Raw genomic sequence first — 26,555 nt, 5'->3', positions numbered from 1 at the left:
CATTGTAATTATTTGGTGGAAATGCAGCTCTACCTCTGGCATGTTAATCTATATTCTATGTGACTCTGAGGACATGCCTTGGTCTCTGTAGTGTTCTGATACGTGATATTCATATAGCAGCAGTGGAGATGAGAGAACGCTCTTGAGAAACAGTTTAGAGAGGAGAAATCAATCTACTTATGAAATACTGGTCACAAATTACCGGTCACTTTCTAAATAAAGCATAGTGCATCTACTAATAATTATATATAAATAAATATATCTGTAATATATATATATATATATATATATATATATATATATATATATATATATATATATATATATATATATATATATATATATATATATATATAATATCAGTGTTGACTCGATTATAAAAAAAAGCAAAAAAATAAATGAATGCTGCTTATAACAATAAATTAGCACTGATTATACGGTTTATATGGAAAGTTATATGGTATAACAATCCATATCATGTAATGTGTGACCACTGGGAGAGCCCAAAAACTTCAGTGTAACACATCAGAGTAAAGTGTCTCTGTCTCATTTTTACTGACAGAACACCTAAAGGCACAGATAGGAGACGACACAAGCACAAATACATACTCAAACACTGACATTTACAAACACAAATCAGTACAAATACACACAACACTTAGCAATAGAATGAACACACGATGTGGAGGATTGAACGGGTAAATATTCAAACAGACCATCATTTTTAACACATAACTTTTGGAACTGTTGCAATTAAACCTTCCTTATTAAACACTATATACAATTCTGCAAAAGGATGATATGCAAAACACATGCTATACATTAAGTACTTAAGGATTTGTGTGTGTGAGAACGAAACTTTTTAATGTCCCTAAAAAAGGGAAGTGATTGTAAGAGATGCATTTACCGGGATTATAATGCATATTTATTAACAAGTGGATATATTCACATCTAGCTAATCAGTTCCAACATGAATCAAGATTCAATCTGTATTTGCTTTCTATACTTGTATAAAAGTGCACTTACCCAAAGCTCTGTCACTAAAATATCAGTGATGCTGCCGATAACGGAAACAAAATCAAAAATATTCCAAGCGTCTCGAAAATAATTCTGCAGAGAAACAAAAGGAGAGTGTGTGTTAACCAATCATCTCAGAGTTCTCGGGTAGATCACCCAATCCTGCACTGAAAAGGCTATTAAAAATAGTTTAACCAATCATATGGCTGTAACCATGGAGACAGGCAGACAAGTGCATTAGAAAGCTGTTTTTTTCTAAACCCGTTTTTCTAAATGGGTTAAAAGAAAAATCTCAGGTCTAAATAAGTAACAGGATGAATGAATTAATAATAGCAGATATCTTTAGGATGCGATTAGAAGGACTTACTCGGACACCAAATGCAATGATTTTCAGAACACACTCCATGAAGAACAGTATGGTGAACACTATATTCAGGTTCTTCAGGACTGCATCATACGTCAGAGGGGCCCCATGGTACTGGAAATGCACAAAGAAAATTCAGACCCTGACGGATGCACAAGGACATTACTGATGCTGAGGGAGGAAGAAACTTGTACCTTCATCATAAGGACGATGGTGTTGAGCGCAATAAGAGACATGATACTGTACTCAAATGGAGGTGAGACCACAAACTGCCACATTCGGTATTGAAAGCTTTGCTTGTTCTGAGGCATGTGGCGAGTTAGAGGTTTGGCATTTATAGCAAAATCAATACAGGCTCTCTAGAAGACACAGAACAACAGAAAACAGTGAAAGAAGCATTCGACATATCACGTTGCATGTTTGTCGGCCAAATATAAAAAATGTGAGAGCACAAATAAGTTGCTTTTAACACAGAATCACGTTTTTAAGTGTTATGTACATGTATTTGAAAAGTCTCAGTTTTCTTATTATATAATTATAATTCGTTATGTTTCTTCTCCAAAACATCGTTGAACTATAACCATTTAAATGCTGGCTATCAAAAAATTTAAAATATATATATATTTTTTATAATTAATACTATCCATCTATCTTAGAGATATAAACCCTTAAAAGGAACAGATTTCCTAAAAATATATTATTCAATGATATATATATATATATATATATATATATATTGTATATACACACACACACACACACACATATATATATATATATAGCAGTGTACAAATTTCTAGATTTTGTGATAAAATTGACAATTTTACAAATTACACTTTTCGATAATATCATAAAAGACAAAATAGTCAATAGTCACATTTCTACGCAAATGTCTCATTGCAAAACAAGTCATAAGATATTGGCTGAAATACCACTTTATATGAATTATATGAAATTATTTCTTATTGAACTACATTTTAGCAATGAATAAAACTAAACTGTCCACCACCTTGGAATGCACTAGGGGATTGAAAGATTTATAAGATGCTGCCTTCCCTTTTGGCCAAAATTACTCTTGGTTTACTCATTGGAATACATTTGCAAGTACCTCGTTCTTTTCGAGGCTGTAGTCCTCCATCATCTTGTCTCCTTGCTCCTGGAAAGTGATGATGATGAGAGCTACAAAGATGTTTACGAAGAAGAAGGGGAAGACAACGAAGTACACCACGTAAAAGATGGACATTTCCATCCGGTACCCCGGGCTCGGGCCCTGGTCCTCATAGGTAGAGTCCACAGAGTGCTTCAACACCCTGAAAGAAAAGCGACAAGAAGAGGTGATGATGAAAAGGAGAGATAAAAAGCCACCAGAGATGGCACACAGGTGTATGTTTGTGAGCACGTCAACTCACTGCGGCCATCCCTCTCCGGTGGACACAGTAAAGAGAGTAAGCAGGGCCCAAAGCACGTTGTCGTAGTGGAAATCGTACTTCTTCCACTCCCGCTTCTGCGATTTGACCTCGTTATCGCGCTCGTACACCAAATACTCGCCCCTGAAACACAAATACACATGCACAGTTCGGCAAACAGACTTTTTTTCACAAGGATAGGCAAGTATACATGTATTATTGTGGACCATGTTGCCAAATTCACAGTTTTTCATTGCACGTCGTCTTTCCTTACCTGCAGTCACGGGCAAACTCTTTGGATTCGTCGGTGCAGTAGAAGAATCGTCCCTTGAAGAGCTGCACGGCCACCACAGCAAAGATGAACATGAACAGCATGTAGACAATGAGGATGTTCAACACGTTCTTCAGAGAGTTCACTACACAGTCAAACACAGCCTGGGTGAAAGAGACATGAAATTAGTATAGCACAAAACAAGATGGTTTGATATCAAAGCTGTGTAGGTGTGTGTGTGGCTTTTACTTTTAGTTTGGGAAGACGTTTGATGGTCTTCAAGGGACGTAGCACCCTTAGAACCCTCAGAGATTTGATGACACTGATGTCTTTCCCCTTACTGCTCCCCCTGTGGATTGGAGACAAACAACAGGACATCAATATGCTATATGGTGAGACATAAACAGAGATATGAATTCTTGAAAGACATTTCCAATCACATTTCACTTCTAGACTATTACTTGGGCTTCCTTTTGCTCTTAATGTAGAAGATAGTTTCAATATCACCATGCAACAGTTAATACTGCGGTATTTATCATGTATTACATGTATTTGTTGTGGATTGTCAATAAAAAAACATTAGTTTTTCTTCAAGCAAGGCCTTTAGTTTTTCTTCTTCACAGGCCTTCACAGATTCACACCCATTGTAGGTTTTTCCATCTACCTTCTGTAGGCATTCCAAAAGCATAGCACATTCAAGTAAGTATGTCAGGTAAACTATCAGGCATTTTTCAGTGCAATGCCCAGCCAAACCTCTTTCTTTCTTTTGGGTTTTTAGCTGTGTTAGAGCAGACAGGGGAATGAAGGTCTGGGATATGGAGGCTGTTTGTGTTAATTGTAAGTAACATGACAAGACTGAGGGTTCATTAAGATGCAGAAGGTTAGCAAACTTGAGTCCAACTATATCTTGTCCCTAGAAGAACTTGAGGAAGCTCAAACCAGGAGACAAAGACAAGTTACAAGGACATTTCATTGCATTCAAACCAATAAGGAAATAAAAAGAAAGAACTGTTGATAAACCTCCTGCCTCCAAAGCACATTTGGATTTTTACAAGAAGATATTCAAGAAACTGGCCATTCAATGAACTGGCCATTTTGAAGAACTTAATGTTTAGCATCACAGTGGCCTAAGTCTGTCTACACTGGATGCATCAAAGTGGCTTATCTCAAAATATTTACTAACATGGACCAATCAGGTAAAAGCATAAGACTAAAATAAAGTAATGCTTTATTTTCACAAAAATAAAAATAAATAATAATAACAAAATGGCATTAAATAAATAACATGAAAAAAGATATGAAATAAAACAAATAAATAAAGGGTCAATAATTAGGTTATTTAAATATTCTACTAAAATTCAGAGTACAACAATTCCAAGGGTTATTTGAGAATTAAAAATAATAAAAAATTAAATTTATTATATGAAAAAAATAATGCTGGATAAATTATTTTTGATAATGGGTTAATAATAAGATTATTTAAATATATAACTAATATAATTCATTATAAAAAATGCAAGGGTCATTTCAGAATAAAAAAATTAAAACAAAAAAGATAAATATTGAGGTTAATAATGAGGCTTTTTAAATATATACGGCTAATAGCATTAATGGTAAAAATGTAAATAAAGCTATTTTATTTTAGACAGAAGGTTGGAGTATTAAACAAAAAAATGACTGTCAATGAAATCCACAATTGAAGCTTCTAGACTAGACTGCTCTACTTAATGATAGTCCCATTTTGCACCATAAAACACCCAGTGTAGACAGCGAATCTGTATTGACCTAGGACCAGTCTTGTGAATATGGCAGACTTATTATTATTATTTTTTTTTTTATAGTATTTACACAGGTCCCAAACACAATCAGAGAACACTTCAATCAAGCGGCCAAGACAGCTGTCTTTAACTATGAACTTTCAGGCAAGTCCCAGCTGAAGACTGGCCAGCCCATGGCAGATTGATTGAGTCGGAGCGTTGGAAAAGGTCCAAGTCACAGATAATCAATTACTCGCTCCGGACTGTGCTCAGAGAGAGGTGTGCAGTACAGTAAGCAGTGTGCAGAAGTGTGACCTCTTCTGTAACTTTGTGTTCAGTCATTTAGGTTCACAGATGGACCTGTTAGAACCAATGTAAGTCATGGAAGAATAAAACAAGCAGTGGAATGGAGAGAACCAGAGCAGATGAGCAAAGGAAGAATTGGTCGGGAAGGGAAAAAGAAAGAAAGAGAGAGAAGCCATCACGTGAGCTGGACGGTAGCCGTGCGACAATAAGGAGGGGAGACTTTACCCAGAGAGGCTCCTGTTGATCACCAAGGTGTAGACATAAGAGAGGATCAAAGACAGACACCGGAATAGAGAAAGAGACAGAAAAGAGAGGAATACACACACGGAGAGAAAAAGAGAAAGAGAGAAAGAGAGACAGAAAAAGAAACAAGATACCGGGAGTGGCTTGGCAGAGGAACAACATCAATATGAGAGACAGACAGACAGAGAAAAAAGACCAAACAAACAACAACAAACAAACAAACAAAACAAAAACCCTCAGCGAATGATTAAAAGAGTTGAAAGCCCCATGTTCAGATATTAGTCAAATGAAATACAAGATGCACTAAGCAGTGTACACTTGTTAAATAACATTATTGCAAAACTGATCACAGCTGACAAATATGCTTGAATTGGTCTTCAAAAACCATTTTGTGTGATTTGCGTGATGTGATCTAATAGGTTACAATATTGAAACTTTGTTTAATGCGTCTTTAAATAATGTATTCAAAAATTCAAAAATAATTGACCATTGCTAAGCACCGCCTAATTGGTAACACTTGTTCGCTCACACAAGCTTTACAAAACGTTCCATTGGAATGCATAAGACATTTCAGAAGCAGCATTTTTAGTGAACTGTGCAATAAAAACCAAAAAGATATCATCTATCCACATATTCTTCTTTGCATATGTGATTAAAAAATTGCCTGTAAACTGTTTTTTGTGTAACATGTTGGACAGTAGGGAGGGGCTTAGCAAAGTGTCAATTAGTCTTAAAATCCAGACTCCTTAAAACATTTAAAGGCTGATAAGAGTAAATAGTGTACAGATCTGAGATGAGATCATATCTATCCGTTTATTTCACAACCAAGCTCATTATCTGAGTAAAAATCAGCACTTACCACTGTAGTGTTATATAGTGAGTACTGGAACATCTGATCTTTGCTCTATTAAGTTTATTTGTTGCCTACGCACACTTATTTTTAATCCGGGTGCAAGATTGTATTGTACACTGATATCAATATGCCCTGATTTTAATATATAAATATATATACATACACACACACATACATACATGTTTGGGGGCGGTAAGATGTTTTAATGTTTTTGAAAGTCAAATATGTTCACCATTTATCTGATCAAAAATACACTTAAAACAGTAACATTATGAAATATTATTACAATTAAAAACAACTGTTTTCTATTTGAATATATTTCAAACTGCAAAATGCAAATGTTATTTTTCAATACAATTTTTTTGTACCAACATAAATGTCTTAACTGCCTATTTTGAGCAGTGTAATGCATCCTTGCTGAATAAAAGTATCTTTCAAAAAACAAAAATCATTCTGACCCCAAACTTTTGAACAGTATTTATATATATATATATATATATATATATATATATATATATATATATATATATATATATATATATATATGTGTGTGTGTGTGTGTCTCTGTGTGTGTGTGTTCTTTAGACATTATTTTATACACCATATAATATTATATACCCTGTTAAATTTATATAATTAAGATGCTGACTGGTTAATCAAATTTTGCTGCTTTATTAGTAAATAACTCATGCTCGCCAATTGCCACACACACGCACGCACGCACACACACACACACACACACACACACACACACACACACACACACACACACACACACACACACACACACACACACACACACACACACACACACACACACACACACACACACACACACACACACACACACACACACACACACACACACCTGAGTCTCCTGCTCTTTTTGGTATTGACTCTGACTGCATCATTCTTATACACTAACCCCTGCCAGGTATTTGGTCTTGTAATCTGGGCCTTTCCCCAATCAATGACTGATGATTCAGACTTGTCACACTTATAGATTAGGACAACCCACTGCTGTAGGGGAGAATCCTCCCTCTCCCAGGCCAGCTCTCAATGCAGGGGGAGATTCTCGGCACTTCAGCCTTGAATCAGCACACTGTCCCTGCGTTCCATTCGGAAGAGCTCATTCTTATGCTCTAATCCCTTCAAAGGGTTTACCCTCTAGAGTGAGAGCTATGAAGGGATGAAGGATGTAGGGGTAAACAATTTTTTTGGAACACACTTCTGCGTCATCTTAACGAGACGATCAAGGAGGCGCCTTCGCCAAACATTTTGTAAGCTGCTGATCCCCAGTCGGCTTTTTACGTTAAATATAATGTATATTCATATGTAATGTAATATGTATTTGTAATGTATATTGTGTCTATGTATTTGAAACATTTGAATGAACTCATAAAGGTAGCTGTAAAGTATTTTGTTGAAGTACAATGCAGTTTTGACTATAATAATGTACCAAATCTAAATATCTAAAAATATTACAGTAGTATAGAAAAATACTAAACATTTATTTATAGGCAATGTCGAACTTTGTGATGCCAAACAACTTTCTGTGCAAAGGATCATGGGGGCCGAAGTGTCCATCCTTTTTAAGTTGCCAGTTTTGAGCACTTCGGTTTGGAAAGACCCTTTAATATGGCAGCAATGATTGTTTTTTACTCTGAATTGCCTTTTGGAGGGCGATATATCCCGTTTCAAATGCACCATGTATCAGACACTTGAGCCGGAATGAAGGTGGAATCAATAACTGACTGCAATCAAAGACTATAGAATACCCAAGACATGTCACTCCTATAGTTTTGAATAGGGAAAAATGCAAACGCTCAATTTGGCCGCTCAATCGCAGGAAGCCCCGCTTTCTGAATGAAAGAGCCAAAGTCAGCGCGTCACTGCAGCTGCTGTTAGAAGTCCCAGTAGCTTTAGAAACAGTCAGTGCTCTGAGACATGCACTTAAGACTGCGCATGTGCACTGGCTGATCTAGCTTGAAAAATAAGCTTTTTATAATGCTATTTGAGGAAAAGTAATAACATTTATGACACCGTTGTGGTCAGATTTCTTTGGTGATTTCAAATATGAAATTTAATCTTAAGCGTCATGAACAGTTTTGGAGAATTTGATGTTTCCCCATTCAATGAGATAGGAGTTGCATTTCAAGCCCGAGAGGCCTTTCAAAGATGGCCACCAAGTGACACTTGTCTTAAAAGGACTTTGCTGCAATGTAGCCAAAATGTCTGCCACACTGCAGTTGCCTCAGGGTGGCAGTGTGGGACAGTATTTGAGTAATTATCAAGCAGCACATACAGTCCCACACTTCTACAGCAGTTATGGGATTGCATGCTTCTCAGGTATTTGTATTAACTTCATTCTAAGAATGAAAGTGGCAAAAAACAATAATTTGTTGAGTCATTTTTGTTTCTTTTGGGGAAACTGGAACACATGGGCAAGCCTTTTCTCCACCAAACCAAGGTATTCTGGGTCATCTGAGATGCTTGCTTGTTACGTGACCATGCCTATACCCAGAATGCATCCATTTAGAAAGCATTAGGCAGTGGAGAGAATAACAATTGTTCACTCAAAAACAAATTCACCCTCATTCTGAATCAAACCTGCATACTGTTAGTTTTAGCATGGGACACAAAGTTAGACTTTTAAAAAATACACAAGTTTGAAACAATATGAGGGTGAGTAAATAATCACAGGAAATAATGAAAGGGTAAATCCTTTCATTTAGTGTGTGTGAGTGCAAGAAAGGGAATGAGTTAAACAACAACAGATAGGACAGAAGATGAACATTAAAAACACCACTTAATGAGGAGCAACTGTCAACCTGGAGTCCTCTTTCTTTTTTTCCTTAACCTATCCTTCTGTATCTCTTGTTCTCTCTATCTCTCCACATCTCTTGTTGTCTCTCTTTTTCACTTACTTTTTAGACTCTACAAATGGAGGCCCAAATGATATACAGCTTGACAGCTGGAGTCTGTCCAAGGAAGCTTAGTGCTGATAGAGGGAGAGGAGAGGAGAGGAAAGAGGAGGAAAGGAAAGATGAAGGGGATAGGATGGGGAAGAATTGTTTTTAGGAATGAGAATAGGAAGAGACACAGGACACAAACAGATTTGATAGGGTGGAGAGGCTTCATTTAGATTAGGGTCAAGGGCGAGGGATGAAAATTGGGTGTTGCTTGTGGAGTGATTTTTAACTCAAAGCAGGGTTTAAACCTATCAGGCCAATTGATAGGTTTCACTATGGGCATTCAGCTAACACACAGTCATTCATATCAGCATACAGTTTGCCTTCTTTTGACATATATTTCAACAAAATAGAAACAAATGTTTAACTAAAACAGTTTGAATCATTTTTATTAAAATAAAAAAATATATACAAATTATGTTTAAAAAATAAAATTTTATTTTAATCAATTATACTGATTGATAAAATACCATTTAAAAAGTTTCAAATGTTTTTGAAAGAAATCTATTAAACTCAGCATGCCTGCATTTATTTGATCAAAATACAGTTTAAAATAAACCTAATAAATCCTTTCCAGCATTCTTTGAGGAAGAAAAGGTTCAAATGAGCAGCATTTATTTGAAAAAGAAATGTTTTGTAATATTATAAATGTCTTTACTGCAATTTTGATAAATTTAACGCTTTCCTGCTAAATAAAAATATAAATTTCTTAAAAAAAAAACCCTGATCCCAAACTTTTGAACAGTAATGTATATATTAATACATTGTTTAGAAATACATCAATGAGACTCAAATATTAAATTTGAAGCCACTATATGCATGCTGATAGTTTAACTGATAAAAATAATCATTTTCACCTTCCTCAGTCTCAGATTTTTATTTTCTGTTGATGGCAATTTTGCTTTTAAAGGAGTTTTGATTAAAAAAAAATGCCACAAAATAATATCAGTATATATTCTAATTCCATTTAGAGGTGTGAGGACACTTTTAATGCAACAAAGACTAGTGTTATGTCATTTAAGTCACTCTGCAATCCCCACATAATCTTACACACACACAGTATGAAAAGCCTGTCTTGTATACACATATTAGTAGTCTGGCCTATGGGACTGAGGAGGATGTACACATACTAGATAATAATTTGCACAACAGACACTTACAAGAAAAATTTAAAGGGACTAAACAAAAGTAAAAATCATTCCAACACTCAGAGCCCCATCAGCAGTGTTTACTCATTCTCCTTTCTTAGTGACTAGCTGATATTCCCGCTGTAGGGTTCAGCTGAATTCTTAAAACATCCTCTTTATATCCCCAGGCCGTGCAAAGGAAAAAAACTAGGAGTACCTGTGGCAGGATGGGCTCTCGCTGATCCAGACATGGAAACCGCCTGGGCACTAAAGGGCTACAGGTGCCTGGAGACCCCTCACCCCCACAGGGCCCCAAAGGGCTCAAAAATACTCTTTTCAGCAGAGCAAAAATGTGAGGGGACAGGGAATAGTCGGAGGAGTAATGACGAATGGAAAAGAGCCCTGATACTCAAAACAAATCAAACATTTTGATTGTTTAAACAATTCTGTAGATTCCATGTCAATGTATGTAAAATGTAAAAAAAAAAAAAAAATTAAACTTTAACATTCTACTGATTACGAAATAAACAAATGTATTAGTAAAAAATAGATTAGATTTATTTAATAGCAATTAATAAAAAAATTTTTTTTAGATCATGTTATGTGTCATGGAATTTCTAAAAATAATTAAATAAATTGATTTATTAGGAAATGTAGATTATATTCATTTGAAAGTAAAGCATTTTGTTCAATTTCATGTTATGGGTCAAGTAATATTGTGGTACATATTTCACCTAAACGTCCATTTGAGGAATAAAAATAGACACAAATAAGAAAATTATTCACATATAAAATGAATGTGCGATAAAATACATGCCGACGTTATTCGTCACATAATTTGGCCTCGGAAGAATTGGATAAGAAAGGTTTGAGCTCGTATTGAAATCGCTAATTGTGGTGTCTTTGGAAAACTAAGCGCAGATTGCAACAATGTTAAGATCTCTTCTGAAACTGACGTGCGAGATTAGTGGGGTCTTTTAGCCTTAAATCTGAGATCTAAGCTACATTCTCCATTTGCTCTCCCATTTCTGCCTAGTAAAAACAACTGATATATGACTAAGAACCAGTGTTGGGAAGGTTACTTTGGAAATGTAATAGGTTACAGATTACAAGTTACCTTGTTTAAAATGTAATAGTAGTGTAACTTTTTCAATTACTTTATTAAAGTAATGTAACTAATTACTTGTGAGTACTTTTTGATTACTTTTATAAATTTGTGAAAATTAAAGAATAATAAATAAAAGCATATACATCAACTTAAATACAGTTATCTAATAAGCATGTGACATATTCTGTGTAATAAACTCCTGAAACATTGGTGTTTTTTTTAAACTGCTGTCTCTTTGTATATGATGATAGTTTTCTCAAAATAAGTCAAATGCACATGAAGTGACACAGAGCAGTTTTAGGAATTATGAGGAATATTGAGATGGCAGAGGTTGAAAACACTGCGAGCTTCAGTAGGCCTATGTGTAGTAAATGAAACCATGTCTTTACAGGAGGGGCGGACTGGGAAAAAAATTCAGACATCCATAATTTGGGGACATGCAAAATAATTAAAAGTTCTCTCCTGAACTGCACCTTCACTTCCATTTTTCTCTTCAGTCTCTTTATTTTGCCTCTCTTATGACTTTAATACTCAAGATTGAACAAAACTATACTTTACAAACAATACTCACAATACTACAATATCTTTATAGAAAAATCCTAATACTGTACACGAGTCATGTTTTTCCCTTACAAAAGTTAAACATGCTTTTATTAGCCTATATAAAAGTAAAATAAACTTTTTTTTTTTTTTTTTTTTGCAAATGGATTTGTATTTTTAAATAAATACATTTGTAAAATAATTTACAATTTTTGGTTACCACAGTTAAACAATAGTAACCATTTTCTCTGGATTTATAGTTAAATATTAAAATGTTAATTTTCGTAAGGGTTGTGTTGTTGTCTGTCATAGCTCCTCCCCTAAACCTATTAAAAAAAATCGGATTTTTTTTTCAGCTAAATTACTACTGTAACATTACAACTGATAATAATGATGTCCTTTATATAGTATTTTGAGTGATGACTGATGAGCAACGTGCTGCTGCTTGATTAAAAAAACAAAGACAAAAAAGCATCTTTACAGATGAAACTGACCTGAAACCCTGAACAGGAGTTCTGCTTCTCTGCTCCAGCAGTCCACTCTATTCTCTCTCTCTCTCTCTCTCTCTCTCTCTCTCGCATTGATTACTCTGAGTCTGATCCAAACCGTTTGGCGGAGGCGCGGAGAGCGCGCGGGTCATGACTAACACTTCATGACTTATTAAAGATTTAATTATCAAATGGCGGATTCACAAATGATCGCTTTAGTACATTCGGCAGGCAATTATACAATAATGATATTAAATAGCAGGCCAAATCGGCTGCCAGGCCACCGGGAATTGTCCCGCTTCTCCCGGTGTCCAGTCCGCGCCTGATTTCCAACACGCAGAATGTGCAAGTCATATATTGCATTTGTGGGGCTTAATATTCACAGACACTAGTCCATGCCATGTTTTGTTACTGACCTACTTTTGATTTAGTCATCCAAAATATGGCATATTCCGTCCGCGTTAGGCATTCCGTTTTTATGACTGGATTCTACGAACCAGACTGTATTTCCGCATCCCGGAAATTATCAGGGCGGTATGTCTCAAAGTAGTCAGTGCAATTTGGGAAAGATATCAGTTAAATCTGTATGTGGATGTGTGTAAATATTTAAATGTAATCCCCTTTGTAATCGTTAAAAATTTCATAAGTAACTGTAATTTAATTACTCATTTTTTCTTAGTAACTGTAACTAATTACAGTTACAATAATTTTGTAATTAAATTACGTAATGCCGTTACATGTAACTAGTTACTCCCCAACACTGCTAAGAACACATTTGAGCTTTTGTAGGTTTTGACTAGAATTATTTCAGAGAAATAAGTATTAAAGTATTGATTGAAGTCAAGGTTAAAGAATGAACGGAAAGGTGTTTTGACAACTGTTTAGCATAAAGAGGCCGGACTGAGTGTGACATGAGATAGAAGATGAACAGTAAGAGACTAAATATGGACAGAAGTTTGTGTGCATCGCATAGTGCTAATGGCAGGAGTTGGATGGGAAAGAAATAGAGGCATTATCAAGAAGGAAGCTGATTGGTCAGAGAGAGAATAGAGTGGTCTGTCCTGACAGAAAGTTTGATGTGTGTGTGAGTGTGTGACCATGAGAAAAGCCTTTATCTTTGTGTCTGATTGAGTGAGACAGAATCCAAAGTGACAAAAATATTGAGATAGAGAGCTCAAAAGAAGAGAACAGTGCTGACAGGAGATGAAAAAAGGAAAAGACCAAGAGAGAAAGGGACAGAAAGTACTGACGAGGCTCCAGGGTGGCAGTGGGGCAACAGGGTGGTGGAAGAGAAGATAAGGGGCAGCAGGCAGCACTTTGGGGAAGGAAATGGTTGGGTAAAGGGAACTTACGTGAAGGCAAAGGCTACCAGGGCACCACTAACCACTACAAAGTCCAGAAAGTTCCACAGGTCACGAAAATATGAGCCCTCGTGCAAAACCAAGCCTAACACCACCATCTGAAAAACAGAGCAGAGGATTAAAACAAATAGATAAAATGATAGCAACAGCACAAGTCCATTCACACACACTTTACCTTGATGAGCATCTCAAAGGTGAAGACACCAGTGAAGACGTAGTCAAAGTAACGCAATACCTGGAAAGCAAGAAGCAAATGTATAATCTATATGAGAACAAATCCATGTTAATCTGTGAGTTTTTGTCCTTATTAGCTGTTGGGACCAGCTGTTTGTTGCTTGAGTATAAATACATTTATTAGTAAAAGCAGATTAGATTTATTTAAAAGTTTCACCATTAAAATTACTTCTAGAAAGCTTAATTAGGTCACAAATAATATTCAGAACATTAGTCTTACGTTGTTTCGAGGTGATTCCGGCCACACCGGATCTTCCGCAGCTAAAGCAATGCTGCTCATAGCGATGACTGACAGAATACACATCTCGAAATAACGTAGCGTCAGGATGTAATGACAACATCTTCGGAACCTGAAAACTCACATTAGTTAAGATCAATAAATTTACTTTGCGCACATGCACTTACACGGATGAACACACACTTACGGGTTGGTTGTGGATAGGATGAAACAGGAACTGAATGGGGGAATGGGTTTGGGGCCATCTTCATCGCCACCATCGTCTTCCTCCTCTTCTTTCTTCTCTCCTTCTTTAGCTGGCTCGGTGTTGGCATTCTTGTTCACTGCACAATGAAGGGAATGTGGGATGAAGGACATGTACGGAAATCCACAAACATAATCAAATATTAAACAGCACAACATTTGCTTTTACTAGCACACATACTGTAAATGCATCTTACTCATTGACACACCTGCACGGAATCTGTGCTTGTTGAATTCTGTCTAAAAACGTACATTTTTGCACACTTATTCGGTTTTCCTTATAATACTTGCATTTTAAAAGTAAAAAAAAAAAAACAATTATTATATTAATGTATCACTTAAATTTTTATATTTAAATAACATTGTTTTCTTAAATTAATTGTTTTCAGTTAATTTAAAAAAATTTTTTATTCTCCAATTCCATATGACACATTTTACAGCATTTTAATCCAATTTCTCTCCCCAAATCAATGCAAAAAAAAAAAGTGAACAAAGGCATGCAGATAGGCCTAAAATTCACCAAAAAAACTAAACATTTATTCATCCTCATGATGTCAGAAATCTGTTTGGCTTTCTTTCTTCTGCAGAACATACAAAAAAAAAGATACAAAACAGTGTTTAAATAGAATGAAATAGAAAGAGATCCAAAAGATTTTTTTTTTTTTTTTCATTTTTAGGAGAACAGTCCCTTCCCTTTAAATGCTCCTTGAATTTTCTGTAATCACACATGCACATGCTCGTCCCTCACCTTGTAACTTGGCGTTGAATGAGGGGTAAATCGGAGGCATATCTATGGCAGTGTGGTCAAGTTTACTGGGGGTTTTAGTGCAGTCTGTCAGTATAAGACTGCTGTCATGGAAATCTGGTCCACGCAGGTTCAGCAGGTTATTGGCCTGCTCTGGGTCACAGTAGGGGTCGTAAAAGTCGGGATCAGGGTCGTGGATGGCCATCTTGCTGCTATTGCGCAGGTTGTCCAGATCCTCACTGTACTGGCTCTCTGCATGAGGAAGACCTGGCTGAATTGGACGAGCCATTGATAAGCTACCCTCTCTAAAAAAAAAAAAAAAAAGGGAGAGACAAGATGTCAACAGCTGAAACAACATGAACAGTCTGCTCTATCTATTATATATATTTTTAATAAAAACTGTTTTTATAGTTTTTATTATTTTTTTCTTTTTCTTTTTAATTTTATTTTTAGTTATTTTAGCACATCAACTGTAACTTGGCAACTAACTGAAATAACATGGTGTTACCATCTTTTTTTTATGGTTTTAGCTTCAGCTAATGATGACAATCCTGATTCTGAGAAAGTTCAGATCAGAAAGTTTAAGGAAATTAATGTAACACTATTAATGTTAAAATATTATTTGATCGATTAATTTAGATGATTCATGGTAGATTCGCCGATCAAATAAATTAATCATCAATTCACCACAATTCTTCAAGTCCCTGCACAGTTTTGAAGAAACACAGAGCACTCACTTTCTGGCTCTGTGCTGCCGACTCCGTTCTCTATCCCTCCTTCCATTTCCATCCCCATGGTTTCCATGGCGATGCCTCCTCTGCCTCTTCTCTTGTTCCTCCTCCCCTTCTTCTACTGTCTCTGTCCCTCTGCTGTGGTGTTCTCTGTGTTTTCTCCCTCCATCTTCATCCCTCCTTCTGTGCTGGTGGTGTCGGGGTCGCCTGTGCTCCCCTGCGCCCTCCATGTCCTCGTCTCCTCTCTGGGCACAATCACAGCCTGCCTCCCCCAGCTCTGGCTGGTGCAGAGACTGGCGGCTGGAGTGGTGGTGACGATGATGATGATGATGATGACTGTGATGGTGGTGGTATCGGGACTGGTGCTGCAGGTATTCTTCACCCCGCTGCTGGTTTAGCTCCTGGGGGTTTGGTTCACCCGGTCGGGGCTTGTTGGTATTGTTGTTGCGGTTCTCCTGAGGATTAACTACTAGTGGACGGTCCAAGTGGGTCTTCATGTCAGGACGGTTGCGGTAGTTCAACTAGAAATACAAAGACCAGATTTGATCACTACATCTAGGCTTAACAGTTAATAAAACTGCAAAACCCATTTAATAATAAAAAAGCTACTTTCCCAAGAAAAAGAGCAGTGAACAGGAATTTAAAGATGACCCCATTTGTATTTTTGATGTTACAAAATCTTTTTTTTTTTTTGTAAACTAAGAAGTGCCCAATATATTAATTCTGGTTGATATGAAACAATCATATACACCTAATGTTAAAATTCTATTAAGAATATAATTAAAATAAAGAACTAAAGTGTGGGACTTGATTGATGTTTAAAGAGGTATTATGAGCGAAATCCACGAAAATGATCTTACTTGCGCTGACACATCTGAAGTACGCGCACAAAGCCTCTCAGATATACACATACACACAGAATTACAGTATTTCAGAATATCTGTCTTGGCAAGTATTCACGCAATCATTATCTGTTATGTCTTAAATGAACATTTGGTTAACTGTTGGGGAAAAACATCTGATGCGTAACATTATATTAGTCCATGTCCATGTCCATGCATTACAGTAGGCCTTAATACATAGGCCCTGTTTAGAAAACAGGGAATCACAGAGCTCCTGATTGAACTACTTTATTTGTAATGAATACACTAAAGACTATGCAGTGAATTTTACATTTGATTATTTGTTTCTCTTACTTGAATGATTTGCTTTAGATGTAAAATGAAGAAAGTAAAGCACTGTTAATTTAATTTGTTTCTTTCTTTTATTTTTCTACTGTTTATTTGTTCTACGGTTTATTTAAACATATATATTTCCTATGGATTTTAAGTGTTGAATTTGGAGGTATTACCAGAGATTTTAAGGTATGGTTGCTAGATGATTTTGTTTAGGAACTTTCAGAAAACTTTAACTAGATTATTTCCAAAACTGACTTTGCTGACTATAAACTTCAAACAGGTGTACAGTTGCTCAGTCATGTGTTTTGTCCAATTCCAACAAATCATACATCATCAAGATTTTTTATTTATTTTTTATTTTTTTCTTTTGATAGAGAATGTGAAAATATCAATACCTCATTTTGCTCATTGTGACTCACTTTGTCAGCACGGGTCACATACATCACTTTTATATCACTAATTATCAATGAAATGCAACAATGCTGAATAAAAGTATTATTTTCTAACTTTCAGAAAAGAAAACAGACCTTACATGAAATTTGACAATGAAATGATAATTTTGTACCTTTAATGTGGGTAAAGGTCTTTTGTTTGTTTTTTGTCTAAAGTTTAATTTTGTTGATTTTTATTGTTAATTTGACAGTTTTTGTAAAATAGCGCCCTACACAGGAAATCATCACTTTCAATTTGTGATCTAGGATTTGTCTCTGACCTTCCAGTGATCTTCTGCATCAAGTTCATTGTAAAGCGCCTCTCTGCTGGTCATCAGGTTCTGTCTGCGGATCTCATTTGTGCGCTGCTCCCACACTGTCTTGGAACCTTTTGAGTTCTTCTGCTGCTCTTTACTACAGAGTACAGAAATACAGAAACAGAAAACTATTTCAACCCAGGGAGGAAGAAAAGCCTTGTTTTTTCCCTCTAAAGCACCTATGAGCGATGACCCAGAGTGAAAGAAATGAAAGTGTCCCTTAGTCCCCAATGAGAGAACATGGATGTGGTCATGAATTCTGTTAAGGTAGTGATAACATACTAAACAATAGCACTGATTAATATTCAGACAGACAGACAGATCGAAAAAGGCAGCGATGGATCGAAACCAAAACAGTGAAACAAGCAGCCCTGTGCCTGCAGTAATGCTGTGGAAGAGACAGTGTGTGTCATCACAGCCAATGATACCTCAGCCTCAGTGTTACAACACAAAACTGCAGCTACAGCAGCTGGAAACATAAAAACACCCATACAAAAACGTGTATAAGGTGGAAAGCAAAAGAAAAAGGGATACACAATGAAAAAAATAAGTAAATGAATAAATACCAGTCCAGTAAACTGTCTGTGGCATCGATACGTTCAGATTTTACTGTAACTCTGAGGAGAGGGGGTGAAACAAGGAACATAAAAACAACGCTGCCACAACTATCACAGGAAAATAAGTGACAAAGTGAACAGGCTACACAGTGACTTGCTTGATCAGTCAAATAAGTTTAGGGATAACCTTGCATAAACCGGCAATGTTGCTTTTCAGAACAAGCTTCCAGGTTGAAATATCTGACTTCTTAAACCTACTTGCTGCCAGACAAAATAAATTGTAGGTTTGTGCCAAATAATCCTAAAACTTATAAGACTAACCATGATTTACTGACTAATCAAAAAGGATTTATGGACTAAACATCTTCACTTTAAATGTGCAATGCCATGTCCGGTAACACTTTATAATAACTTTCATTAATAAATAATTAACAAACATTCATCATTAGTTAATATATATTCACATAGCAAGAAATACGAGATAATATGTTTACTAATGTACTTGTAATAAGCCCCTTTCACACAGTAATACCAGTAAATTGCCGTAAAATTACCAGAACGACTTTACCGGTAAATACAAAAATGCACTGTTTACACAAGCAAAGACATTTTGGCTTTTTACCCGTAAAGCACCATTCACATACTGTTTCAAAATACTGGGAAATTCTGTTACATCATTAATCAGAAATGACCTCTTAATGGCTGCGTCTCCCGGTGTTGTGTTTGTAAAGTGTTTTTGTTAGTGTTTTCATTTTTGAGTGAAATTTTCACATTCATGCAGCTGCTTTTGGCCCAGAGTCATCGTCATTAGTACCTTTGTGTCAATGGCAATGTGTCCCTAATGACCTGAATTCACCCTATTTACACATCTTTACAAATCATTTATTAAACATCAGTTCACGTTTCTGCAATACCCAATCGAAAGTAAAAAAACTATTCATCATTTATTTTCTAATCTTTTATGATCTTTATGTACATTGGACTTTTAACTGTTAGTTAAGTTTATAGTTTCTAAATGCTTGCTAAAGACATCATGCATTACATTGTAATTTGGATGAAAAAGGTTTTTATTGCCTTGACACTTATATTAGTATACTACTGTATACAATTAAACAGGATATTCCTTGAATCATACATCAATAAGAGAAAATAAATAATTTATCATTTATCGAAACAATCTAATATAAATAGAATGAATCGTATTTCCTTTGAGGAATCAAATTGACCCCTGTACACGTTGACCCCTTAACCAACCCTTAACCCTACCCATAACACCTAAAATTATATGATGTCATTGCATTGCTGTCTCTCCAGCCAACCAATCACTGCACTGCTGATCATGGTTTCCAGTAATGATAGTAGACAGTAGATAGTAATTTGGCTTCAAAACCAAAAATTATTTGCCCTTCATGACATCTGGGAGGGGGTGAATTTTTTAACTCATCCGTTTAAATTTTACTAAGCATTAAAGTTCTACATAATTAAGGGGGCGTGGCCACTTGAATGACAGGTGGATTGCCGCTGCTGACAATGCCATCGAGCAAGGTGGGTGTGGCTTTAGCAACCAGCTCCAGCCTTTTTTGCCCATTTTCAATGATCCAGGAGTGACGCGCTGCCAAGATGGCAACGGCCCACTCAGCCCACTCTGAGCTTCAAAAGTGCTCTTCAGAAAACTACGGGTGACATCACAAACACTACATCCATGTTTTTATACAGACTATGTTAAAAAAAACACAATCACATACATTTTCATGGTAATTTTATGGTACTTTTTGGTCTTTTTTGGGGTATGCCTGTTTGCTGTCTGCTTTACAAATGTAAGGAAAAGAGCTCTTAGTTCAGCAAAATATCTATTTTTGCATTCTTTGCAAGAAAATAAAGTCATATGGATCTGGAACAACAAAGTCTGTTGTTTTAATTTTTGAGTGAACAGAATTTGAAATGATCCTAAGGGTGTTACATACTGTATGATCAGGCAGGTTTAAGCAAGTCTGCTGAAAAGTGAATTAGAGTGGATTTACTCAAATACGATGATAAAGTTAAGCTGACAGCTAAGCTAGGCAAAAAGCATTTAAACCAGCTACAGTACCAGATCAAATTCATGCGACATAAAGCATGGCCTCTTACTGTAATAAAGTTAAAGTGTGAACTATAACATGTCTGTTGCTGACATTAATGTGTAAGTGTTTTAGGACTCATTTTCATATATATACATATTTATTGTTTTTAACGTGTCCCAGAGTGTCAGAGGTGTCTTTTAAGAATTTCACCTTTTGATCATGAATATTAATGAAAACTGGTTATGGCTTCATTGCTATGGTTTGTGGGTTTTTGAACAAGCTATTGCTTTTGGGCATTAGCAAAAATAAATAAATAAATAATTAAACAATAGTAATTGTTTGGTGATGCTTTGCTAGTGGCACAAAAGTGTAAAGGTAAAGATGATGGTTGCTAGCATGTAGAGTAACTCACACAGCTATAGACAGGTTGGCAGCAGACATTGGGCTCACTTCCGCCACTTCTTTCGCTTTCTGGAGAGCAATCTTTTGTGTTGTGGCCTCCTCTTCTTCCTGTTCATCCTAGAAAATCCCAAAAAATACAGCAGCAACAGCCGCAAACAATTGTTTGGCAATAATTATTTTTTTGCATGAAATTGACACGAATGGTGTATCTGAGACAGAGAAACTGTGTTCAACCTTAGTTAGTTCCTGAGCGTTGGCCAAGTTGTCCACAGCGATAGCCAAGAATACATTCAGTAGTGTGTCTGAGAGGTTAGAGTTAAGAAACAACTTTACAAAGACAAGGCTTGTGTTTTATAATGTGCGTCTTACCAAGTGGACAGTGCTAAATATACATATCTGGATCTCTCAAATCATATTCAAAAGTAGTCAAAAATGAATAGTACACCGAATTCATACAGCACAACCTCATGTAGGTAAAGTGCAAGTATATTTGAAAGAAATAATGTATTGATGTTTCCCTTATATATTTTGACATTTGATCATATATTGATTATGTGATTCTGTGTGGTTAAGAAGGATACAGTTGCCAAAGAGTGTAAGGACAATGAAGAATACGGAGAAGATCATTCCTTTGTCCACCCCTCCCTGAGACTTAATCCCATCATACATCACTACATTCCAATCCTCTCCAGTTAGAATCTGAGAAATACACATAAAAAAGAACTCCATGCATATTTGATCCGCACACACATAAGCTAGTTTAAGTAGAATTGGCTATTTTCTTTATCTCTACATGTCTTAAAGTACTATGCAGACAGCTAGCTCACTAGGTATTAGAACAGATCTATTGTCAAACCAACATAACCAGTTTACCTGAAACACCGTCATAATGGCAGCAGGGAAAGTATCAAAGTTTGTGGGAGGAGTGCCTTGCTCAAAGTTAAACCTGGCAAAAAAGAAAACATCAAATTGTCTTGTTATGCATTGTGATTGGTCATGTGATCTAACTGAGAAACTGAATAAAGTGTTGGCAGCAGGATGTAAATCTATACTGACTGTCCACCGAACAGCTGCATCCCGAGAAGAGCAAAGACCACGATGAAGAGGAAGAGAAGGAAAAGTAAACTGATAATGGACTTCATGGAGTTCAGAAGCGACACTACCAGATTACGCAAAGATGCCCAGTATCTGAAAAAAAGGAGTAAGAAATCTATTATTACATTTTTTTAAGAAACAATGGCATTTTTATACAAATAGTTCACAAAAAAATGAAAATTGAGAACAGATTTCTCAGATTTGCAGAAGTCTTTTCTTCACAAAATCTATTGTATTGCTTTAGAAGACATAAAATATAGTGTTTGGACTACTGGTTCTGTGCTTTTATGATCCATTTTTGTTATATTTAGAACAATACAGCCCCAATCTCAATTGACTTTCACTATAAGGAAAAGAACAGCATGAACATTGTGCATAACATTTTTTCCACATGAAGACATGAAAAATCAGCAGTGTAAACTTGTACTCGCTTCAGATCCAAAAAAACACACTAAACTGACAAAACTTTGTGATGGACGACAAAGAGGATAAATTAAAGCACCGGAACGCACTTGGTGACTTTGAAGATCCTAAGCAGTCGGAGAGCTCGTAACACGCTGATTCCAAAGGATGTCCCTGGTTTGACCATGGCCCAGACCACCTCAAATATGCTGCCAACGATGACCTAAAACACGCACACAGCCAAATCCCAAAACAAGTAAGGAACACTCTCAGGACTGGCTAACAAGGACTTAAGTCTGGATCTAATGTAGGTCAGCGGCTTGCAGAGGTTCAAACCAGAGGCAGAGAGAAAAAAGCAAAAGAGAGGGAAAGTGAGACTTTAAATGGGCCAAGAGAGAAGGCCACTCACGGCACAGTCGAAACAGTTGAAAGAGGAGTGGAAATAAGGGCGCGTCCCCAGTCCGTACATCTTAATCAGCATCTCTGACATAAAGAGGCCTAGGAAAATGAACTCAGCATAATCTGTAGAAAAAGAGAAAGTGGGAGAAAAGGAAACAGAGGGTGTTTACTGACAGTAGAAGCATAGAAATCCAAGAACTATTTGAGGAATGAAATGGAGAATGGGACTCCAGACCAGATTTGATGTCTCCCATAATAACAAATGTAAAAACAAACAACTCACAGAGGAAGTCCGACAGTAGTTCGGGCTGATCGTAGTGTACCACAGCCACACACAGTGTGTTGAGTCCCACCAGGCTGAGGACAGTCCAGTAGAATGCCTGAGTCTTTACAATCTTTCGAATGAAGAAGCGAAGACGTCGCTCTTTCTTGCTAAATGCGGTCCCATCTCCCTTTCCACTCTTTATGCTCCCACGAGCAAAAGGTGAGCCTAAGAATATACACACATAGCAGCACAACATCTGGCATGAATATAACAGGATCTTTAAGTATAAGCTATTATGTGATTCAAAAGAAAGAAACATTTTAATTCATTAAATGAGTTGACTTCCTTAGGATCTGAATGATTCTTACCAACTGCATCTCCCATGTGGTCCTCTCCTCCTTCTGGATTTAACAGGTCAGCTTTGTTTTTCTTTATGGTGGGCCTGCGGCGAGATCCTTCACACAAACACATTCACTGTCAATAATTACTGCATTTTAGTCATTAAATGGGAAAAGCACAAAACAGGAACATTTATATTGTTACCGGTGCCATCGTCGTCCTCTGCGAGGATGACTTCTTCTGTAAAAAGAGCATTGAAAAATGCTTTATTCATACAAAATTTTAAGTTTCCATTATTTTCACTCGAATCTTCTTTATGCAAAAACACCAACAGGTCCAAAACTAGTCATGACAATTAATTTTTATTTATACATTTGTTTACATGTTTTATGCAAATACCTGCTTTACAGATCCACTCCAGATATCCATTGAGCTCTCTCTCAATCTGCTGCTGACGTTTGAGCTTGAGGAACTCGCTCCTGTTCTCCACACGTTCTCTTTCTTTGGCAAACTCACTTGGGGGGCAGAGGTGGGGTGTGCGGCGGGGAAGACAGGCATGAGGACAGAAAGATAGCTGTATAGTTAGCAACTTTCTAAACTTTCAACATTAATTTATACTAATGAAGGATGGATGAAACAATAGATAGAACAAAATATGTAACAGAACAATGAAGAGAGTGAAAGATATAATTATAGAACAATAAAAAGATAGAAAAACAGACAGAACAACATAAGATACACAGATAGAACAAAAGAAAGAACAAGCAAAAGAACGACAGATAAAATAATTAGCAAAACCTAAAATAATGACAGAATGACAGAACAAAGACTGATGCAACAAACGATACTGACAGAAGGATGGATGGATGGATCGAGGTCAGATAGATAGACAGACAGACAGAGAAATAGACAGATAGACAGATAGATAGATAGATAGATAGATAGATAGATAGATAGATAGATAGATAGACAGATAGACAGATAGACAGATAGATAGATAGATAGATAGATAGATAGATAGATAGATAGATAGATAGATAGATAGAGAAACAGATAAAAAGACATATAGATCTTACCCCGAGAGGACACCCAACACCAGATTAAGCATGAAGAAGGATCCGATGATGATGAGAGGAACATAGTACATCCAGTTCCAGGCACTCCCTAAGGCATCATTACTCTGTAATATATCCACATTTACCCAAAATTATCATCTAGAATCAAAAAACAGAATCATAGTTAAATCAGCGCCTTTAACTCTTACGTAATAAAGCATGTCAGTCCAACCCTCCATGGTGATGCACTGGAAAACAGTGAGCACGGCAAAGAGGACGTTGTCAAACTGTGTGATGCCATAGTTTGGCCCAAGCCAGTATTCATCACACACCGACCCATTCTGACACACTCGAGCGGGAAATTCCTTACCACAGGGCTGTTCATCAGCCATCTCGCCTGGATAATGTAAATGCACAGGGATTTGTAAAAGGCATACAATTTCAAAGGTCAACTGTTTTTTGTTTGCCTTTAAGACAAACGCACCTGTGATACTGTCGAAGCAGGTGTGGTGGAATTTGCCCATGTAGAACTCTAGGCCAATGATGGCAAACATAAGGATGGCCACGAATAGGAGCACGCCAATTTGCAGTAGTGGAATCATAGCCTTCATAATAGACTTCAGTACCACCTGCAGGCCTGGAGAGTAATAGCACTATTGTATGTCTTGCAAAGAACACTTACATACATTGATAAACTCAGACAGACAGAACACTCACTTGGAATTCCTGACACCAGTTTTAGGGGCCGCAACACTCTGACTGCTCGCAATGTCCGCAGGTCTAATTCTGACCCCACGGAGGACAGGATACTGGAGGAGAGACAGAAAGAAAGGAGACAGTTGTACTATATGCCATTAAAGTGAATTATACAACAGCAGGTTTAATCTATGTTCTGCTCTTCCATTTGTATAGAGTCATCTGTGTATCACCAATTTTTTCTCCAAATAAGGACATCTCCATATGTCCTAAATTTTGTCATTTAGCTACAGCAAAGTACAGGCACAAGCAGACACATTATCCTAAGAAGAGGTCAATCACAGGTAAATAATTGATCAGACACTGCTCTGTTCTCAACCACACACTGGTCTGATCATCTGATCTTTAAATGTGAGTGTGTGTGTATATGTGTGCATCTGTGTGGTAGCACATTTGGTCAGGGTCCTGTATCCCTCTTATACAGTGTATATATATATATATATATATATATATATATATATATATATACCTCAGACATTATATATTTAAATAAACTCATATATAAGCATTTACATTCACATAGTTGTACATACATATGTGTGCCCATATATACATCTACATATTACATGTGTTGTATACATATAAATTATAATAATCCAGCAAGATTATTATCATCCAGTTTATATGGGATTACAAATCCAGAAAAACTGTGGCAACATCTTCAAGACACTTCAAGACACCTACCTGCAAAGCTCCCTGAAAAACTATGTGCAAGTGTACCTAGGACAAATACAGTTTAAAACGAAAAAGGGTGGTCACACCAAATGTTGATTTGATTTAGTTAACTGAAGTTAATTGATAAATAAAATCTATTTGTGACATTATTTTTTAAAACATCCTCACATTACAGCATTTTTACATAAGTGCCTAAAACTTTTCACAGTACTGTAGCTTTGTAGGTTTCTTCAAGCATCATGGAGACATTTCCACAGTTCTTCTGGATTTAGTCTGCCTCAGTTATTTCTGTCTCTTCATGTAATCCCAGACGGACTGGATGATGATGAGATCAGATCTCTGTGTGGAGAACTGACTGTTGTCAGACTCCTTATGCAAACAAAAATCTCACTGGATTAATGCAATTAATGGCCAAAAGAATGTTTGGAAATGTAAACTGTTATTTCCCACTGACACACAACAGCAAAAGATAGAAAAATAACTTGTTGGTGGAAATACTAATGATCTAAGACTAATGATATATATATATAACTAATTATAAAGAACTCTTTGTCCATCACTTTTGCATTCTCTTTTGATGTTGCCTGTACATGCAGCGATGTTGCTAAGAGCTCATTCAT

At 36.4% G+C, this 26,555-nt stretch overlaps 1 protein-coding gene across 8 annotated transcripts in view; it reads right to left on the bottom strand.

Annotated features, from left to right (window-relative positions):
* The window catches only part of LOC132119577 (voltage-dependent P/Q-type calcium channel subunit alpha-1A-like), a 72,255-nt gene that overhangs the window by 32,148 nt on the left and 13,552 nt on the right, over window positions 1–26,555 (bottom strand). For 7 of the 8 annotated variants that reach the window (XM_059529657.1, XM_059529664.1, XM_059529660.1 and 4 more), the window contains exons 3-32: window positions 25,222–25,313; window positions 24,989–25,141; window positions 24,714–24,901; window positions 24,526–24,629; window positions 23,849–23,964; window positions 23,654–23,689; window positions 23,479–23,565; window positions 23,129–23,335; window positions 22,856–22,968; window positions 22,557–22,669; window positions 22,006–22,137; window positions 21,823–21,895; window positions 21,531–21,648; window positions 21,184–21,251; window positions 20,960–21,066; window positions 18,497–18,547; window positions 17,895–18,027; window positions 16,011–16,525; window positions 15,277–15,578; window positions 14,473–14,608; window positions 14,268–14,397; window positions 13,989–14,048; window positions 13,805–13,911; window positions 3,308–3,407; window positions 3,062–3,222; window positions 2,791–2,931; window positions 2,490–2,691; window positions 1,576–1,740; window positions 1,385–1,495; window positions 1,027–1,110 (exon numbers count right to left, since the gene is read on the bottom strand). In XM_059529657.1, the coding sequence (XP_059385640.1) occupies window positions 1,027–1,110; window positions 1,385–1,495; window positions 1,576–1,740; window positions 2,490–2,691; window positions 2,791–2,931; window positions 3,062–3,222; window positions 3,308–3,407; window positions 13,805–13,911; window positions 13,989–14,048; window positions 14,268–14,397; window positions 14,473–14,608; window positions 15,277–15,578; window positions 16,011–16,525; window positions 17,895–18,027; window positions 18,497–18,547; window positions 20,960–21,066; window positions 21,184–21,251; window positions 21,531–21,648; window positions 21,823–21,895; window positions 22,006–22,137; window positions 22,557–22,669; window positions 22,856–22,968; window positions 23,129–23,335; window positions 23,479–23,565; window positions 23,654–23,689; window positions 23,849–23,964; window positions 24,526–24,629; window positions 24,714–24,901; window positions 24,989–25,141; window positions 25,222–25,313 (4,105 nt within the window). The remainder of the gene's footprint in view (window positions 1–1,026; window positions 1,111–1,384; window positions 1,496–1,575; window positions 1,741–2,489; window positions 2,692–2,790; window positions 2,932–3,061; window positions 3,223–3,307; window positions 3,408–13,804; window positions 13,912–13,988; window positions 14,049–14,267; window positions 14,398–14,472; window positions 14,609–15,276; window positions 15,579–16,010; window positions 16,526–17,894; window positions 18,028–18,496; window positions 18,548–20,959; window positions 21,067–21,183; window positions 21,252–21,530; window positions 21,649–21,822; window positions 21,896–22,005; window positions 22,138–22,556; window positions 22,670–22,855; window positions 22,969–23,128; window positions 23,336–23,478; window positions 23,566–23,653; window positions 23,690–23,848; window positions 23,965–24,525; window positions 24,630–24,713; window positions 24,902–24,988; window positions 25,142–25,221; window positions 25,314–26,555) is intronic. The other variant, XM_059529662.1, reaches the window with a different exon arrangement.

Source organism: Carassius carassius, chromosome 38 (genome assembly GCF_963082965.1).
Source record: "Carassius carassius chromosome 38, fCarCar2.1, whole genome shotgun sequence".
Taxonomy (NCBI): domain Eukaryota; kingdom Metazoa; phylum Chordata; class Actinopteri; order Cypriniformes; family Cyprinidae; genus Carassius; species Carassius carassius.
The sequence above is the reverse complement of the archived record's forward strand: the minus strand, read 5'-3'. Positions and strand labels throughout refer to the sequence as shown.